We start from the raw sequence: 19,929 nt of genomic DNA on the forward strand, positions 1-19,929 counted from the left end.
CTGGACACCGGATGCTCTGAAGCGCCAGCTGCGGGCGTCGACACAGGGACTAACCTGGGAAAGGAAGTGATCGTGCAGAGGGCCTGGTTTTCCCCCAGGAGAGATGTGGCTTCTTTGCGCCGTTTCCTCATGTTGTCCTCAACTGTGTTGAATTCAGACATGGTCCCACCGTACGGCTGCCCGGGTGTCCCCTCGATCATGTAGCTCCCATATTCTGGTCTCCAAAGGGTCGGATGGCTGCAAAGGAGAAAAGGTTTCAGGTCCCTCTTATTCTTCTGCTGCAGGCTGCTCCCTTTTCAGTTTTGAAAAAGTGGCTTCCAAAAATTTACAAAACACTGGGTATACAAGAAGCCAAGAATGCTTTACGGTTCCCAGAGCCTGTTAATCTTCCATAGCTGTGTTAACTGTGTAAGGGTTACAAGTGCTGGGTCCAAAATATTTATAAATAACTGAGCTGCACGCAGGGCATGCACTGTCCAAGACAAACAAGCCCGTCCACTCTGCGGGGAAGGGTGTGAGGGCTGAAGGCTCCTTCAGTTTAACGCTGGGCTCCAAACGCAAACCCAGCCTCCCAAAATTTAGTGGGCAGAAAAATGAACATGCCCCCTTCACCTCTGTCTACTGAAATAAAGAAATATTTAAAAAAAAATATCTTTCTAGCCAAACAAAATCCATCTGCAAGTTTTCTCTGGCACCATGGTTTGCGATCTTGGGAACACGTTGCCAATTTTTTTTTTTTTAAATATTTAAATAGTAAACAGACTTTATGTGGCATTTACTCTTCCAAGTGCTCAATAATGTATTTAGAGTGTCAGCACCCTAAGAGGCACCCCTGATTTACAGAAGAGGAAACTGAGGCACAGAGAAGCTAAGCCCCTCACCTAAGGGTGCTCAGCTACTGAGTAGAGGGAGCAAGATTTGAACCCAGGCAACTGGGAACCAGAGCCTGAGCCCTAAACTGCTGGGATCCCTGGTCTCCTGTAAGTGGGAGGAAAGATGTTACTCCGATGGTCCTAACAGTTTCAGAAACTCAAAAACAAGCCCCCAGTCCATCAGCTTACTTTGGGTTCGTCCTTTCCCCCTTTTCTTGCAGAGTTTCAAGAAGTTCCTCTCCAGACAGGACCAGTTGGGCTTTTTTCTTTTCATGATCAAAAGACACCAACATGTACTCCACCTATTGAGAATAAAGGAGAGAAAGATGAACATTCCTCCATCCAGACTCGAGCTTGATGTGACCTTCGAGAGAGAGAGAAGCAGGGAGGTTGGGAAGGGTCACGGGAGCCAGGAGTCACCGTGGCTTACATGATGGTGCTGTATGACGCGACACCCGGAGAGAGCGGCCAACAGTGGTCTGGCAGGAGGACCAGAGCTCTCACTCAAGTCTGTCTTCTCCTGTTTGACGTAGTCCCTTCTAGAAAGGTCAACATGCCCACTCTGACAAATGGTACTTTGAGAGAGAAGTTTTGAAAATAAGATTCTGTAAATCGTGGCTCCAAGCAGCAGTCGTGTTTTACAATGTATTTCCTCAGTGGGCTTACTATAAATTTATGAAAGGGGTTACCTGGGCATACTCATCAAGGTGGATGACCCTTCCTCACTGGGAGGTTACTTAATCATCCCACTGTAAGCCCTGCTAGTGGACTGTTAAATCATAATCAAACACATAGATATGGAAGTGTTAGCCTAAGAGTTTTGGCAATTTCTTTTTTAAAAATACACATGTCATTACTTTCACTTTTTAGTATTTATTAGTTATTTGGCTGCACCGGGCCTTAGTTGTGGCAGGCGGGATCTTTAGCTGCCGCATGCGAGCGTTTAGTTGGGGCACGTGGGATCTAGTTCCCTGACCAGGGATCGAACCCTGGCCCCTGCTTGGGAGCACGGGGTCTTTGCCATTGGACTGCCAGGGAAGACGCCCGGCAATTTTGTTTCAGTTTTTCAAGAGTAGATTAAGGCCACTTCCCCACTCTGAACTGACACAGAATTCACAATTCAAGGTGCGCTAGTGCATTTATAACAATACCTGGTGGAATTCTGATAAAAATCAAGAGTGAAATACCAAAGTAAGACTTTTCTGGGCTGAGTATAAATAGAACCTGCTTTTGTTTTCCCTGAAATTGTGTGCTGTAAGTCATGAGAGCTGGTATTAATCCTGAAGGTTGTGAACCACTCTTTACGGTTAAAATAAGACACACAGCGTCCATACGTAAGTGAAAAGATTGGAGCTGGATCGTTCAGGGAAACATGTGAGAGCACCCTTTGCACAAGGCCCCAGACCTGTGCCACGAGGCAGCTGGCTCTCCGGAATTACTTTGTCTGGCTTATCATAAAAGAGGCAAGCAACAAGGCACCCATTATCTGCCTTATCCACCTGACATTCTGCATGTAAATCCAGATCACAGCCTTAAAAACAAACCAAAGCCAGGAAGCCCAGCAGCAGGCCTGGGGTGGGGGTGGGCTGCTCCCCCTGGAGGGGGGCTCTGGTCTGTGCCTAATTCACACGGACCTGCCTCCCCAGCCTTGCAAGGTGCCTGAGTCAGACATCCGTATCAGAGACTTTCAAGAGACTGTTTGGCCCTTCAGCTAAAAAATACAAAAGGGTAAAAATGTTAGTAACCATTGGGAAAGAGCTTGACAACAGGCTTGAATGACAACAAGAAATTAACTTTTATTAGTTGCTGTTATGGACTGAATGTTGGTGTCCCGCACCCCCAACCATATGTTGAGGCCCTCTACCCCGATTGGACTGCATTTAGAACTGAGGCCTTGTGGGGGTGGGGGTGTACCTAGGTCAGCAAAGTGGGGCCCTTTGATGGGACTTGTGACCCTCTAAGAAGACATGAGGAAGATGAGTTCTCTCCCCCACGTGAGGACAAAGCGAGAAGGCGTCTGACTGTAAGCCAGGAAGAGGGCCCTCACCCAGAACCAAAACTACCAGCATTTTTGACCCTGGACTGTCTGACCTCCAGAACTGTGAGAAATAAATGTCTGTTGCTTAAGCCACCCAGTTTGTGGTATCTGTTACAGCAGCCTGAGGGGATCGAGACAGCTGTCTTATTGATGAGTTCAAGTCCCTACTCTTGGTTCTCTATCACGAATTTCTTTAGTTCAAAAAAAATGAGTAAGATGGCTTGATTTACATACATGAACCAGAAACGTGAGATCTGCACCTGTACAATCACTCAATGTTCAAATGCCAGGAAGCTGCAGGCGGCAGAATCTGGAATTGCTCCCAACATTTACAAGTTTTCAGGTAACACCTACAGATTTAGTACTCCTGAAAAGCTAAAGCCTGATGGAACAGGAAACTTTGTTAGGTCTCACGGGGGAGATATGAAAATATCGTAAGTATGAGAAACAACTTCACCTTTAAACAAGCACAATGAGCAGTGGTCTGCTAGGAACCTCTGGATCCTCGTCTTACCCACCACGCCCCGTAGGCACGATCACCCACTTTGCAGATGGACAAAGAGGCTGAGCAGACCGCCCAGGGCAGCAAGTGTCAGCAGCGATGTGAACCCCAGCCTGCCTGGTCTCAAGGCCCAGCACAACTTGTTGCTAGGACCACAGAGGATTTCAATCTTGGATAAGGATAGGGATAAGCCTTCTAAAAGAACTGTTGTAAGCTGTGAGGCAGGGAAAGGTTCTAATACTGGCTGCAAATCTCTCAGACTGGATTATACCTCCACTTTATGAAGTAGGCCTGATGTTACATCACAGAAGCGGAGCTCACACAGTTCTAGGTGGAGATCTACACTGATGGGTTAGCTTGCCTCTTTAGGCCCAGCTCAGATTGCCATTGCTCTGTGCTGCATTCTGAGCCCCCCAGATCCCCCCGTCCCGCGTAGAAGGAATCCTCCTCCTTCGATCACTGGTTCCAACACATCTGCCTTGCCCCATCTGTTGGGGTGAAGTTATCTTCTTAACGAGATAACATGCTTCTTCCGGAAACAGAGATGAAGAGATACTCCCCTGCTGACTGGGTTCCCACTGTCTGTCTATTTATCAAAATGAGCAAGAACGTTGGTACCAATTTATACAACCTATATTGCAATTACTTTTGTTAGTTTCCTGGTTTTGAAATAATTGAAATCTTGTTTTCAGAATCACGCTTGGCCCAGAAGTTTGGGTAGGGCAAGAGAATAGAAAGCTCAGACTCAGTTTGAGTTTTAAATATCAGCCAAATGGGTGGCATTTAAAATGCTAACAGACCAAACCCTAATTAAAAAATAATCACCCATGATCTCATTAAGCAAGTGAAACAGAAAAACAGAATACTTACAAGAAGAAGAGAAACTTCTGGATAAAATTTACTTATTTTGGGGATAAAATCTAAGTTCAGTTAGAAGGCCTAGAATTCCCTGAACATTTTATAAACTCAAATTTAAGGCTTTCTGAATTATCCCCTACAACCTCCTCCATGTCTCTCAATCATGGCTCAAAAGGCTTCTTTAGCCTCCCAGCTTTTTGTTAACTTATTTACCCCTTCCTCCATCCCAATATATTTACGTTTATCTCCAATTCTAGTTCATGCTGCTGCTGCTGCTAAGTCACTTCAATCGTGTCCGACTCTGTGCGACCCCATAGATGGCAGCCTACCAGGCTCCCCCGTCCCCGGGATTCTCCAGGCAAGAACACTGGAGTGGGGTGCCATTTCCTCCTCCAATGCATGAAAGGGAAAAGTGAAAGTGAAGTTGCTCAGTCGTGTCCAACTCTTTGCGACCCCATGGACTGCAGCCCACCAGGCTCCTCCGTCCATGGGATTTTCCAGGCTAGAGTACTGGAGTGGGGTTCCATTGTCTTCTCAATCTAGTTGGGGTGCCATTGCCTTCTCCAATCTAGTTCACACAAGCCCTCAAATAAACAACTCTTTCTTTAGGCGCCAATCTAGAACTGTAAGGGAGTTTGGTTCAGTTACAAAAAGTGACACATTAGAAGACTGCGTTTCCAATATAAAATACCCAGAGCCACAAGGAGTTGATTATTTCTGGATTTTTGTCCCCATCCTAAACTTGCTATTTACATAAAAAGGATGAGAGGAAAAGACAAAATCAAAGGGAAAACGAAACAGGATGTCGAGGCCCTTCTGCACACAACACGATTCTAAGGACTGGCTCCGCCTGCTAGCTTCAAATAGCACCCGAGCTGGTGTGGTGCAGTGTCTCTCTATGTGCACGGCACACAACACGGCTCTAGAGGCAGACACCCAAGGAGCATTATAAATGGGCAGAGTGACTGATTCAAATTTGCACGAGTAGCATATCATTTGCAAGGAGCAGAAATAGCCATCTGTTCTCTGACCAGATTACAACTCCCTGCAAATAATTTAAGGCACTACTATTTGGTGCCCATCAGTTGTCTCTTTAAATGCAAGGAGGACAGGCCCAACAGAAACGCCTAAGTAGGTTTTGAGACGCTCTACTTAAAATGTGCGCTACTTTTTCTACAAATAAAGTTAAAATCCTTTAAGTTTCTATTGCTAAAAGACTAAATGCTATCCCACTAGGATAAAAGTCACCAATACTTCTGAGCTGCTGAATCAAAGACAAAGGCACATTCAAAAGACTATTATGTGGTTTACTAACGATAGAGGGTTGCTAGGAAGGACCTGGACACGGGAGCCTTCCAGCCATTCAACGCAGGTCTGCACAAGCAGGAGGTGCTGTGTGTTCACCTGAAATTAGGCCAATAAAAATAAAGAGCTTTAATTGAGGGTGATGTAAGTCAGTGCCGAACACAGACAGTGACATACTTGTGGCATTAAAGCTCAAGTTAACAGTACTGTTAACGTAATATTAAAATGCTGACATTTTTAGAATTCAAGTCATTCAATAGCACTAACTAGTTTAAAATTTAAACATTCTTTTTTTTTTTTTTTAAGGCATTTTGATACTCTACCATGAAGGTAAAGGTTTCAGGAAGCTCAGAATTTGAAGAAAGACTAGATGTTTTATAAAATATTAAGTTTTAAATTTCTGCTTCCCAGAGATGAAAACAGTGCTTGATTCAGAATCTAGATCTATTAAGACTCAGAATCAGCCATAGGCAATTCCCTATTTAGGCAGACAGTACTTTGAGAAAGTTCCTGTCAATTTCTGTGTACATTAGAAAAAAGGAATGTTCAAATCTCTTTGAAACAAAGTTACACAAAGGTCCCTGGGCCACCTCTCTAAGTATCTAACAGATCATGTGCCCAACCTCTCAAGAGAGGGAACCCATCACCACGTCCTTGGGGACAATGAGGTCCTAAGTGCTTCCCCGGCACTGGGAGGACTCCACCGCTATACACCTGTGCCCAGGAGGTCAGGCCCAGGAGGGCAGGGTGGGGGGACTTAGCCCAGGAGGAGTGGGCTGCAGCCACCTTACTGACATTCACAATTCAGGATTTAGGGCCAGCTCCTCCCATTCACCTGCCCAGGCAGGGAGTACTCTTGACTCCTACTGGAACCACCTGTTATTTCTAAGAAACCTGGTTTTCTCCTTACACTGATCTCCTGAACAAGCCCGAAGCCATCCTGTGGTCAGGCTCTAAGTGGCCGATGACCCTCGAGTGCCGAAACGCAGTGTCCCGCAGCACCCCCTGCAAGTCCTTTGACTCAAGTCCTATCCTCCCCAAGTGCTGGGAGCAATGCCGGTGCAGAGCCAGGCGGATGACTCCTGCTCTCAGCTCACGCGGGGCCTGGAATGACAGTCAACAACCCAAGGGAGCTAAATGGTCTGGGCAGCAGCTCAGGATGACCGTCAGAGCTGGGCCTGTGCTAACAGGAGGGTCTGGTTCCGCCTTGGGGATCAGAAGGCTTCCTGGGGCAAGGGGTTGGCCAGGCAAAGGAGGAGGTCCTCATAAATACAGCCCCCCGCCTGACAGCTACCCTGACTGCAGTGTAATCACCTGGCGGGCTGCCCAGAGATACAGATAAACTGAGCGCACCCCCCAGGGGACCATGTCACGTAGGCCCGCCTCTAGATCCTAAACTGCTTTAAAGCGAGAGACCAGAAGACGGTTCCCTCACACAGCAAATATTAATGACCGACGTTTTTTGAGCACTTTTGACCATCCAGCTGGATGGCACCCATTTTCACATCGAGCATGACACCCAAGCCTGGAGCACCCAAGGACGTGCCTGCCACAGTGATGCTACTTGGCTTCAGAATCACCTGCAGTGAAACAGCGGAGACCAGTGCGGCAAGATCCGAACAGCCGCGCTTGAAACGGCGGATGGACCTGCGCTGACTGCCACAAGTCCAGGAACCACCTGTAAACGGTGATATTTTAGACTGTAACTGTGGAGATGTTCTTTTAAAAACCGTCCTATTTTCCCCAAAAGGAAACGTTTCAGTAGCTCACTCTAAAGTTACATCAGGGAACTAAACTCAGTATTTTGTGATAACCTCTAAGAGAAAAGAATCTGCAGAAAACATACATATATGAATGTGTGTGTATGTCTGTACATATATGTGTGTATATATATGTACATATAACTGAACCACTCTGCTGTACGCCCGAAACACAACATGGTAAATCAACTATACTTCAATAGGAAAAAAAAAAACACACACGGGCCAAAAATAAAGTTACATCAAACTCTTAGAATATCTGTTATATTTTGACTTTTTCCCTACTATGAAATGCCGTTTCATACCACAGATGACACAGGGTGCACACCAGGGAAGTTTACACAAAATAAAGTGACCTTGGCCTGGCCTTCCGCTGGCGTGTCCTAGACTTGGACTTCAGCTAACAAAGCAGGAGGCTCTTTATTTATAAAATGTTAATCTCAAATATAACACTGTGCAAAGTGACGAATTTCCTATACGATTAGGTAAAGTTACTTCCTTGAATCACTACCAAAACAAATTCTTCCCAGGCCAAGATTAAGATAAGAGGCCTTGGTGAAAAAACTTAAGATTCAGGAGAGAGTAGGGAAAACTGTGATGGATCTCAGAAAGGGGACAACGAGACCTTTCAGTAAATGGGGGGGGGGCGAATCCTCTCCTTTATTGGAGACACTAGGCAGGTGTGACTTCCTGGATTTAAAATTAAATAAAAATTTCAGTTCCCAAGTTCCTAACTGGATATTGCAAACAATTCGATTACTGCAGCAAGTGGTACTACACAGCTCTGGACTTAAGCTTGGGAGAACTCACCTCCTGGAATTATATTTGGACACACTTACTGATGCATTGCTGCTGGTTCAAAGGGAATCCTGCATGCAGATTGGCTCTTTCTTGTTCTACAAATGCTGTGAGACCTCTACCTTCTGGGCCTCTGAACTGACAAGGGCTGATTTTTTTTTTTAACCATGCCACTACATGTCAGGCATATGGTTTTAATTTTCTGATGGTTGGATGTCACCACTGATTCAGTGGACATGAGTTTGAGTAAACTCTGGGAGATGGTAAAGGACAGGGAAGTCTGGCATGCTGCAGTCCATGGGGCTGCAGAGAGTCAGATATGACTGAGCGACTGAACAAGAAATAAAGGCCAGACTAAGGCACTCCTACCTTATTTCTGAATCAAACTAGCAGAACCCAACTGGCCTGCTCTTACAAATTAAACTCAGAAAAGACAGCAGATTATGTGAAGTTATCAAAGGGGATGTTTGCTGTGGCCATCAACAGGGGTACTCTGCAACTTAGAAACCTAAGCCAGAAGACACTTCCTCCTAAAGAAACAATATTGAAAATATACATAGTTCTTGTCTGCTGGACTTGGTCGCTCAGTTGTGTCCGACTCCCCCATGAACGGCAGCCTGCCAGGCTCCTCTGTCTATGGGATTCTCCAGGCAAAAATACTAGAGTGGGTTGCCATGCCCTCCTCCAAGGAATTGTCCCAACCCACAGGTCAAACCCAGGTCTCCTGCATTGCAGGCAGACTGTTTATGATCTGAGCCACCAGGAAGCACACAAGTAGTTCTTATTTATCTCAAAACACCTGCCGATTAGAACCTTCCAGACTCTGAGGATAAGTTAGTTCCTTGGCTCTTTCCTGAGAACAGGGTCCTGGTCACCAAGTGGCTGACAAGAGAGGGTGCCATGGACCAACCGCTCTGCAGTACACAGCTGGGGAAAGGGCAGGAAGGGAAAACTGATGAATCTCATATAGGGGACGATACCTCTCAGTCAAGGGGAAAAAAAAACACCATCCTCTCCCTTATTGTAGACAGTAGGCACAGGTGACTTATTGGATTTAAGGAGTGAGGGGCCCTGGAGGACTCCCACGAGGTGCAGGAGAACTCTGAGCTTCAGGAAGGTGGGCTCTGGGCCCCTGTGAGTGTGCTTAGCAAAGAACTTGGCCCCAGTTCAGGGACCACCGTGGAGATAGGAGAAATTCAGGGGTTTCGTTCTCAGGAACTGGTGGTAGGTTAACCCACCCGACAAAGGGAGGGGTGATGCTCTCTAAGGAAACTGAGAACTGGTGTTGAAACAGGACGTCCAGCTCCGAAGTCACTGCTATGTTCGGAGGGCCCCCTAAGCCCCCAGGATTCCAGAGCCAAGTCGAATGTCCTTCCATCTCAGGGAGGGTCTCTCATAACTGCATCTCACAGAGGCGGTGCCTGGACGCTGTGGCAGGCCCCACCAGCAGCTCTGACCTGCTGAAGACAGGGTCTGGGGGACGAAGATGCGCCAACCCAAGCCCCTTCCCACCAAGCCTGGAATTCACAGGGAAAGGTTACAATCTCAGATACATCAGAGCTCCTGATTTGGGGTGCTGACGCTGGCCTGCTGCCTGGGTCCAAGATCCGCACCTTGGCATAACCTTCAGGTGAGGTCAGCCTGATCCCCAGAGAGGCTCATCTGTGTCTGTGCTTTTCCCAGGGCTGGGCTCCCAGCAGAAGATTAGCTGAGAAGGCAGCAGTCACATCACTAAACCTGTTAACATCCGCCCTGCGGACAGAGAAAACGACTGCACGTTCTCCATATTTCAGACCTGAAAGCTCACTGGCATTTCTCTGGGAGGAAATCACTGGCCATCTGGGAACCAACAGCACCTCGCACAGCCGGCACCTGGGGCTCGAGGCCTGCATCACAGCAGCCCACTCCTCCATCACCCACCCCCACTCCACTCCTTTCCCTTCCACCTCCAGCCTCCTCTTGGCTTGGAGCCTCATTTAAATCTAAGTTACTTAACCAAAAAAGGTCCGTCTAGTTAAGGCTATGGTTTTTCCAGTGGTCATGTATGGATGTGAGAGTTGGACTGTGAAGAAAGCTGAGTGCCCAAGAATTGATGCTTTTGAACTGTGGTGTTGGAGAAGACTCTCGAGAGTCCCTTGGACTGCAAGGAGCTCCAACCAGTCCATTCTGAAAGAGATCAGCCCTGGGATTTCTTTGGAAGGAATGATGCTAAAGCTGAAACTCCAGTACTTTGGCCACCTCATGCGAAGAGTTGACTCATTGGAAAAGACTCTGATGCTGGGAGGGATTGGGGGCAGGAGAAGGGGACGACAGAGGATGAGATGGCTGGATGGCATCAGTGACTCGATGCACATGAGTTTGGGTGGACTCCGGGAGTTGGTGATGGACAGGGAGGCCTGGTGTGCTGCGATTCACGGGGTCGCAAAGAGTCGGACACGACTGAGCGACGGAACTGAACTGAAGGGCTGTATATTTTTTTCTTGTATAAAAAGAGGATAACGCCTACCTCAGGGGGTCACTAGTGAGGATTACAAAGAATCATGCCTGTCAAGTGCCTAAAGCAGAAGCGAGTCCACGTATCCCCCTGTATTACTGGTGATTACTTTCTAAGTCTTAGGGCAGGGACACACACATTGAGGCAGAACAGTGTCTTGCAAGTGTCCTTAGGGGGGCACGATGGCCTGTAATCAACATTACCCAAAAGACTCGAGATAGAGCAGAATATCATGAAAATTTCACCCTAATGCTGCTTCCCATGGCATTTATTTCCGGTACTCGGGGTCTTGGTAAAAGGAAAGCCTTCTGGCACAACACCCATTAGCACTGTGAAAGCAGGCACAGATCAAGTCACTTCGCTCCCAACCACTGCCAAGGTCTGAAACTCAGAGGAAGGCAGCACCCATGCCCCGCAGCCCCGCGCTGCTCCAGCCCAGCCCTCCTCTCCAGCCCCACCCCCAGGCCGCACCAAGGTGACCACTGGCCTTAATGCTTCTCTGGGCCCGGACAGCTCCTCTGCTATCTGCTTGGCAAGCTCTGGCCGCAGGCCTTTGGGAAGCTGGCTCCGGAGGGGCTCTGGTTAAGCGCCCACTCTTCAGAGGACCCTTGGCTGGCTCCCAACACCAGGACCCCTCTTGGCCCCACGTCCAAGGGCTCCACCCACACTTGGGCCTGGTGAAGTTGTGGAAGGTGGTTAGCCTGGCCAGAGCAGTCACAATTTCCCCTCTCTCCTCACAAATATTATAATCATGGACATTAGGAACATGTTTTAATCTCTGGAAAATATGGAAAAGAACAACCGTGTCCCTTCCAACTCTTAACTACTGTTTCTGTAGATACACTCTTCCAGAAATTCTCATAGTATAGGACCATCTCTTTTTCGTTCTCTCTCAAATGCAAGACATTGCATACTCTATATTGCCAGGAAGGGAGTTTCTTTTCGAATCCATTGTCTTGCTACCCAAGGCTCACCCCTTCTAGCACATGATCTCTTAAATTGAATGCATACATCAGTGGAAATCTTCCTAAAGCTGATTACGTCCTCTTGTGCTACAACAGGAAGACACTAAACACACTCCCATTTACGAAGGCTTCAGACTCCGGGCAATTTCATTTCTTTAAGGAGGATCATAACAGAGCAAGGACCTGGGAAGCAGGCACCAGCTACTGTGCCTAGATCTGCTTCTCCAAGCTGCTCTTGGCATTGGTTTCTCACTTCTTCTTCAACTGGTTTTTGGTAGTTTATCCTGAGCGGAGGAAGGAGATGACCGGCGTGCAGGACAGTATATGAAGTGGGTGATCTCTGGGTGAGGGCTTGGGACACGCTTCCAGGAGTAAAGTGCATGCCCTCTGTGCTACATACTTGCTTCCTAGCTGCGGCTGTTTGCATTCTGAGGCCAGCAATTCCTGACTGCTGGGTCCCTCTCACCCAGCCAGAGCGGCCTGGGCCGCGGCAGCTCCGCAGGCTGTGCTGCTGCAGGCTGTGCTGGATGGTGCGCCTTCCAAGCGCCCAACTTGTATAAACACGTGAACACTTGAGCGGGAAATGAGGGGAGTGCTCCCAAATAACCTCTCTAGGTTGCTCTGAGGCTTCCAGGGCTCAGCATATTCTTTCAAACAAAAACCTTTTTTAAATTAAAAAAAATGTAAACGTTCGAGGAGGCTCTGGCCTCCGGGTTTGTTTTAAAACCCTGTTTCTTCAGCACACGGTTCAGAAAGAAGTTAACTGAATCCACAAGACTGAAAAACGGGCCTGGGGCATGGGAGACAAGACAGTGGGTTTGTGTGAAAATCTACGTAATTACGAACATCTGGTTTGGGGGTTCTTTGGTAATCTTGTTGTGGAAATAAGTTAAATTACTAAATATTAACCGTAGCAGACAAAAACATCTAAGAACACTGAGAGCTCTCCAAACAGAGTGGAGCCGTGGCCCTAGGAACTCTCCAAAAATACACCGACACAGGTAACCAAGCTTTCTGGATGCCTACAGAAGATGTGTTCTTTTGGATGTACGTCTAATGCTTATGACTCCTTAATTTCTCAAACAATATCTGAGAAACTCAGCCTTTAAGAGGCGGCGATTCAGGGTCATTGTTCTGAACTACTCAATCCTTTAAAATCAGTTTCAGTATACAATCCCCTTGGCTACTAAGTTCAGTGACCAAAATGCATATGCTTTCTGAGCTCAATTCTGTTTCTTTCTGAGACTCATAATCGAGATTTCAAGGACCCTACAAGCTGTGAAAACACGCATGGGCTTTGTGCCATTTATCTTGGCAGGAAACCAATTCTTGCTCTTTTCCCAAGTTCTTAATATGTTTGGGATCGGTCTCTGCCAAAGCCTCCAGTCCCTGCCTAACCGGCCAATTTGGGCTCACTTCCGTTCCCGTCCCCAGATCCCCTTGAAAGCCTGCCGCCCTCCCTGCCCCCAGAGTGACCCACCGCCCCTGCGGTCCTTCTTGGGGTCCCACACACGCCCGGGTCCCTAGTGGGGGTCAGCGGGGTTCAGGGGCGCTGGCCAGGCTTCCTCTCCGGGTCAGGCACCTCGCCCTCCTCAGTTTTAGCCCTGTCTGCAGGCCCGCGGCTGCCCCATCACACACACAGCCCGCCCAGACGTTGCTCCAGCTTCCTCTGCCCAGTATCTCTGCTGCACCAGCATGGGGCTCCTTCACCTGGAGGGTCTCAACCCAGAAGGCCCAAGCAGTTCCCCAGGAACCAGCCCCCCGGCCCTCACCCCAGGTGACACTCTCTCCCCTTCCGCAGCAACGAGGCGCCCTCTGCAGTGGGAGCTCCCAGCCTCCAGTTACCTTCCCAGGCAATTTTCCCAGCCCCTCCAAAGGGACCTGGGCTTCCCTGGTGGCTCAGCTGGTAAAAAATCTGCCTGCAGTGAGGGAGACCCGGGGTTCTATCCCTGGGTTGGGAAGATCCCCTGGAGAGGGAACGGCTACCCACTCCAGTGTTCTGGCCTGGAGAATTGCATGGACTATATAGTCCATGGGGTCGAAAAGAGTTGAACAGGACTGGGCGACTTTCAGTTCACTTCTGAAGGGACCCAGGATTCGTCTCCGAGTACCACCATTCCTAGACTGACATTCCTATTGTCAGACCCTAGTACAATGCATGGCCCATCTCGGGGGCCCTTCTACAGCCTCGGCCTCTACCCACGCCCCGTGCCCTGCTCTGGTCCCACACCATGGCAGAGACCCTCAGCTTCAGGAATTTCACAGTTGCACGTCTGGACACGCCCATCCCTGGCCCCCTTGCCACCTCCATCTGAGATCCTCCCAGAAGCCCCACATCCCACCCTCATCTCTAAGACTCCCAGGATTTGCACGTAGAGAACAAACTTCTCCCTCCTCCCTGTGCCCCCACCGCCCCCCACTGGCACGCCACTGGAGCTCTTCCAGGGCAGAGAATGCCTCCCTTTCCTCGGTTTCTCTCTTCAAGCCCATGACCAACCACGGGAAGTCTGTAATAAACAGCAGTCACTTGACAAATATATAAAGGTCATCCATCACGGAAATAAAGTCATTAGTGTTTTGCCACACGTTAAGTGAAGCTCATTGGAAAAGACTCTGATGCTGGGAGGGATTGGGGGCAGGAGGAGAAGGGGACGACAGAGGATGAGATGGCTGGATGGCATCACTGACTCGATGGATGTGACTCTGAGTGAACTCTGGGAGCTGGTGATGGACAGGGAGGCCTGGCGTGCTGCGATTCATGGGGTCGCAAAGAGTCGGACACGACTGAGCAACTGAACTGAAGTGAAGCTGAAGTCTTAGCTTTTCTGAAAGAAACATTCTGCAATATCATCTTGCTTTTTAAATAGAACCATTGTGAAGCTCAAAGAGGTTTACGAAGGAAATTAAAACTTTCTAGAAACCTAATATCAACGGGTTTGTAATTAGATTACTTTTTCCAGGAGCCAGTAAAATATGTTGTTTGAAAAATGCTAAAACCCAAAAAGGTAACAGGATAAGGAAATGAAATGGATTCTACCATTTCTTGTACACATTTCCTGATTTTTGTAAGTTATGCAGAGTTGTTTTTGAAACAGTTAAATAGCTGAAAAGATAGAAATTGTAGGGGCTTCCCTGGAGGCCCAGTGGTTAAGACCCCTGCTTCCAATGTAGGGGCACAGGTTCAATCCCTGGTCAGGGAACTAAGAAGCCACAAAGTATGCAGTGAGATCAAAAACGTTTTTTTTTTTTTAAATTGTATGTGCTGTGGTCAGTTGCTTTAGTCCGACTCTTTGTGACCTTATGGACCACAGCCCACTAGGCTCCTCTGTCCATGGGATTCTCCAGGCAAGGATACTAAAGTGGGTTGCCATGCCCTCCTCCTTTGAATTGTATCTATATACACGCAGGTCAGGAAGCAACAGTTAAAACTGGACATGGAACAACAGACTGGTTCCAAATAGGAAAAGGAGTACGTCAAGGCTGTATATTGTCACCCTGCTTATTTAACTTATATGTGGAGTACATCGTGAGAAACGCTGGGCTGGAAGAAGCACAAGCTGGAATCAAGATTGCCAGGAGAAATATCAATAACCTCAGATATGCAGATGATACCACCCTTATGGCAGAAAGTGAAGAGGAACTAAAAAGCCTCTTGATGAAAGTGAAAGAGGAGAGTGAAAAAGTTGGCTTAAAGCTCAACATTCAGAAAACTAAGATCATGGCATCTGGTCCCATCACTTCATGGCAAATAGATGGGGAAACAGTGGAAACAGTGGCAGACTTTATTTTTTTGAGCTCCAAAATCACTGCAGATGGTGACTGCAGCTATGAAATTAAAAGATGCTTACTCCTTGGAAGGAAAGTTATGACCAACCTAGATAGCATATTGAAAAGCAGAGATATTATTTTGCCAACAAAGGTCCATCTAGCCAAGGCTATGGTTTTTCCAGTGGTCATGTATGGATGTGAGAGTTGGACTGTGAAGAAGGCTGAGTGCCGAAGAATTGATGCTTTTGAACTGTGATGCTGGAAAAGACTCTTGAGAGTCCCTTGGACTGCAAGGAGATCCAACCAGTCCATCCTAAAGGAGATTAGTCCTGGGTGTTCTTTGGAAGGACTGATGCTGAGGCTGAAACTCCAATACTTTGGCCACCTCATGCAAAGAGTTGACTCATTGGAAAAGATCCTGATGCTGGGAGGGATTGGGGGCAGGAGGAGAAGGGGACGACAGAGGATGAGATGGCTGGATGGCATTACCGACTCGATGGACGTGAGTGTGAGTGAACTCCGGCAGATGGTGATGGACAGGGAGGCCTGGCATGCTGCGATTCATGGGGTCAAAAAGAGTCGGGCACAACTGAGTGACTGAACTGAACTGAGGTTACTGGAGATGTAAGCACGAGGGCTAGCTTTTGGACAATTTATAGACAAAGGAGAGCTAAGCTGAAGGAAAAACAAAAAAGGTGCAGCAAAGACTTCCACCTCTGCTCAAGATGGAGTAACAGCGATCAACTGTACCCACCTCTGCTCAAGATGGAGTAACAGCGATCAACTGTACCCACCTCTGCTCAAGATGGAGTAACAGCGATCAACTGTACCCACCTCTGCTCAAGATGGAGTAACAGCGATCAACTGTACCCACCTCTGCTCAAGATGGAGTAACAGCGATCAACTGTACCCACCTCTGCTCAAGATGGAGTAACAGCGATCAACTGTACCCACCTCTGCTCAAGATGGAGTAACAGTGATCAACTGTACCCACCTCTGCTCAAGATGGAGTAACAGTGATCAACTGTACCCTCCTCTGCTCAAGATGGAGTAACAGTGATCAACTGTACCCACCTCTGCTCAAGATGGAGTAACAGTGATCAACTGTACCCACCTCTGCTCAAGATGGAGTAACAGTGATCAACTGTACCCACCTCTGCTCAAGATGGAGTAACAGTGATCAACTGTACCCTCCCACTGTACACCTGTGATACAAAGGAAATGTTTGAGTGAGTGAGACTGACAAAGGCCCCAGGTTCCTGCCTGCAGAGAGGCACTAGACCCTGGGCGGGGAGGTGAGGCAGAGCCTGTCGGGGAAGGGGGCTCCCTGAATTGAAGACGGAGAGCTGAAGGTCTGAGGGAACCAAATCAACTAGAGGTCACAGGACCAATGAGAAGAGAGCTGCACAAACAACCCCGGAGATCTGCAGAGGGTCCGCATTAAGGACTTGGCACTGACCTGACCCACACGTGAGAGGCGAGGACCCAAAGCTGGGACAGGGTGCCTTCCCACAAGCCAGAACGGAGTGACTCCTAGTTCAGGGCACTGCAGCAAGTCCTCCTGAAGGCCTTCCCTCAGCAGAAGGGAATAACTAGCCCTAAGCTGAGACTTCTCAACCCAACAAATTGTAAAAGAAAGACCTACAAGGATCAAATGTGCTTAGTCACTCAGTTGTGTCCGACTCTTTGCATCTCTTTGGACTGTGGCCCGTCGGGCTCCTCTGTCTATTGGATTTTTCAGGCAAGAATACCGGAGTGGGATGCCATTTCCTTCTCCAGGGGATCTCCCTGACCCAGGGATTGAACTCAAGTCTCCTGCATTGCATGTGGATTCTTTACTGGTTGAGCTATCAAACCATCTCCAAATAACAATATTTCAGAACAAAGCTTTTAGGAAAATACAAATATCAAGCACCCAAGAAGGTAAAATTCATGACGTCTGGCATCCAAAGATTATCAATCATGCAAAGAAGCAGAGGAACCTACTGAAAATAAAGAGGAAAAAAAAAATCAATTGAATCTTAAATGACAAAGATAGAATTAGCAAAAACATTAAAAGTTACTAGAACTGTATGCCATATGTTCAAAAAACAGTTTTAGCAAGGTTGCAGGATACAATATAAATACACAAAATCCATTTTATTGGAATATATTAGCAACAAACAATCAGAAATTGTAACTCAAAGAGTAAAGCAATTTACAATAAAAAATATGCAACAGTGATAAATCTGACAAAAGACACGAAAGACTTGTCCACTGAAAACCACAAAACACTGCTAAGAGAAAAACAAAGAAGTGAAAAGATGTTCCTGGGTTGGAAGCATCATTGTTAAGATGTCAGTTCTCCCCAAATGATCAATAAATTTGATGCAACCACAGACAAAATCCCCGCAGGGCTCGTTTTGGGTAGGAACTGCCAAGCTGTGCTAAATTCATGTGGAAATTCAAAGAACCTGAAAAAAATCAAAACAAGTTGAAAAAGAGCAAAGTTGGAGAATTAACACTACTTGGTATCAAAACTTATTATAAATTATAGCAATAAAAAAGAGTGTGGTATTGGCATAAAGAACAATAGCAATGAACCGCACAGAGTCCAGAAATGAAACCATACAAGCACAGGCAACTGCCAGTGAGAACTCGCAAAGGCTTCAGGAGTGGAGAGAGGGCTCTTCACAGGCGGTGCCAGGGCACTGCGCAAAGCAGCCAAACTCCAAAGGCCACACCCGGCATCACACACAAAAATTAACTCCAAAGGGCTCATAGGCCTAAATGCAAAACTAAGGAAAGACTTCCTTGATGCCAGACCAAAAACATGACCCTTAAAAAAAAAAAAAGGACAAATTAGATTTCATCAAAACCAACAACTTCTGTTCCTCAAAAGACACAATTAAGAGAATGAAAACAGACTGGGAACACAAATGTGCAAAGCATGTATCTGATATAAGACCCACATCCAGAATACAAAGACCTCTCAAAATGCAGTAATAAGAGAACAACTCAAATAGACAAATTATTTCAACACACTTCACCAAAAAAAACAATAGGGATGGCAAATAGGCACATGGAAAAGTACTCAACATCAGCGGTCTTAGAGAAATGCAAATAAAAACTACAATAAAATACCACCACTCGTCAATTAGAATGGCTAAAATTTAAGACTAATATTAAGCGGCGACAAGAATGTGGCTGAACTGGAACTAGCACATTCTGATGATGGGAATGCACAACGGTACAATCACTCCGGAAGAGTCTGGTAGTTTCCTTCAAGAGTTAACGTCCATCCCTCCTACATAACAAACAAGATAGATGCAGGCAGAAGCCCATACAAAGACTTGAATGTTTACTTTCATAGCTTTGTTTGTGGTAGCTAAAAATTGGATACGATTCCAACAGTGAAAAGATAAACAAATTGTCATGTATACACACAGTGGAACACTACTCAGGAATGAAAAGGACTGAGCCACTGATACATCCAACAACACAAATGAGTCTCAGAACAGAAGCCAGACCAAAGAGTACATGCTGTGTGATTTCCTAAATATAAAACTAGGAAATGCAAGTTGAGCTATGGGGACAGAAAGCAGCTCAGCAGCTGACTACAGAAGCGGATGGAAAGCAAGTTATGAAGGGACACAAGGACACTTCTGGAGACGATGCATCTTCTTTATGCTGACGGTGGTGATGGTTTCACAGGTGTATGTGTTTATATATACACACATTATGTATGTATCAAGACTTAGTAAACTGAACAGTCTAAATATGTGCAGCTTATGTCAACTATATCTAAATAATGCTGTTAAAATACACCTAATTTGGTCAAATGTATAAACAGAGACTATGAATAAGCAAGCTCATTAGGATATGGTCTATCCAGTTAATGCAACAGCAGCAATGTCCCATATAACAACACACTCAAATGCCTCAGGGGTCGAAACAAACATTCAGAAACACAAATTCTGTGTGAGAGGCGCAAATAATATTCTGCCATCTTTCCTTAAGATATGGGGTCTTACACTGAACTTTACTGAGGTTTCTCCTTCAAAATGAAGTTACCCACAGAGTTCTTGTTAAGTACATTTGCTAACACCACTTCTAGACATTTCTGGAAGTGGTACCACTAGAAATGCTATCCTGGACATTCCTCTTCCTGGAGAGGAATTCAACAGGGATACGATGGGGTGTTAGTAACTCATTCAGAGGTCTGGAAACATCCTCGAGGTGAACCAGGTGTACAGAAGGAATAAATCTTTCCTTCCGTTGTGTTTTCCTCGTGCCTTTAAGGTACAGCAAAGCTTCTATGCATCCAAAGCCCTCTGCATGCTCATCCTGCCCGCTCACTGCGCTGACACCACCACCAGGCGCAGAGCTGCTCACCTTCTCTCCTTTATTACACTGCTCACTCGCCTGGAATGACTTCCCTTTTCTTTATCTAGATAAGGCCGGGATTCTCTAGGGCAGCTTCCCAATGACGCGCTGAAGCAGCAGAATCACCTGAGGGGTTGTGAGTCTCACATGTCTGCAAAGGGCACAGGGAACTTCTGGAGGGCATGAAAGTGTTATATACAATAT

At 46.8% G+C, this 19,929-nt stretch overlaps 1 protein-coding gene across 2 annotated transcripts in view; it reads right to left on the reverse strand.

The window, feature by feature from the left end:
• The window catches only part of GCLC (glutamate-cysteine ligase catalytic subunit), a 44,973-nt gene that overhangs the window by 18,896 nt on the left and 6,148 nt on the right, over positions 1-19,929 (reverse strand). For both annotated transcript variants that reach the window (XM_070361344.1, XM_070361343.1), the window contains exons 2-3: positions 1,062-1,174; positions 55-237 (exon numbers count right to left, since the gene is read on the reverse strand). In XM_070361344.1, coding sequence (XP_070217445.1) covers positions 55-237; positions 1,062-1,174 — 296 coding nt within the window. The remainder of the gene's footprint in view (positions 1-54; positions 238-1,061; positions 1,175-19,929) is intronic.

Source organism: Bos mutus, chromosome 23, assembly GCF_027580195.1.
Source record: "Bos mutus isolate GX-2022 chromosome 23, NWIPB_WYAK_1.1, whole genome shotgun sequence".
Classification (NCBI taxonomy): Eukaryota; Metazoa; Chordata; class Mammalia; order Artiodactyla; family Bovidae; genus Bos; species Bos mutus.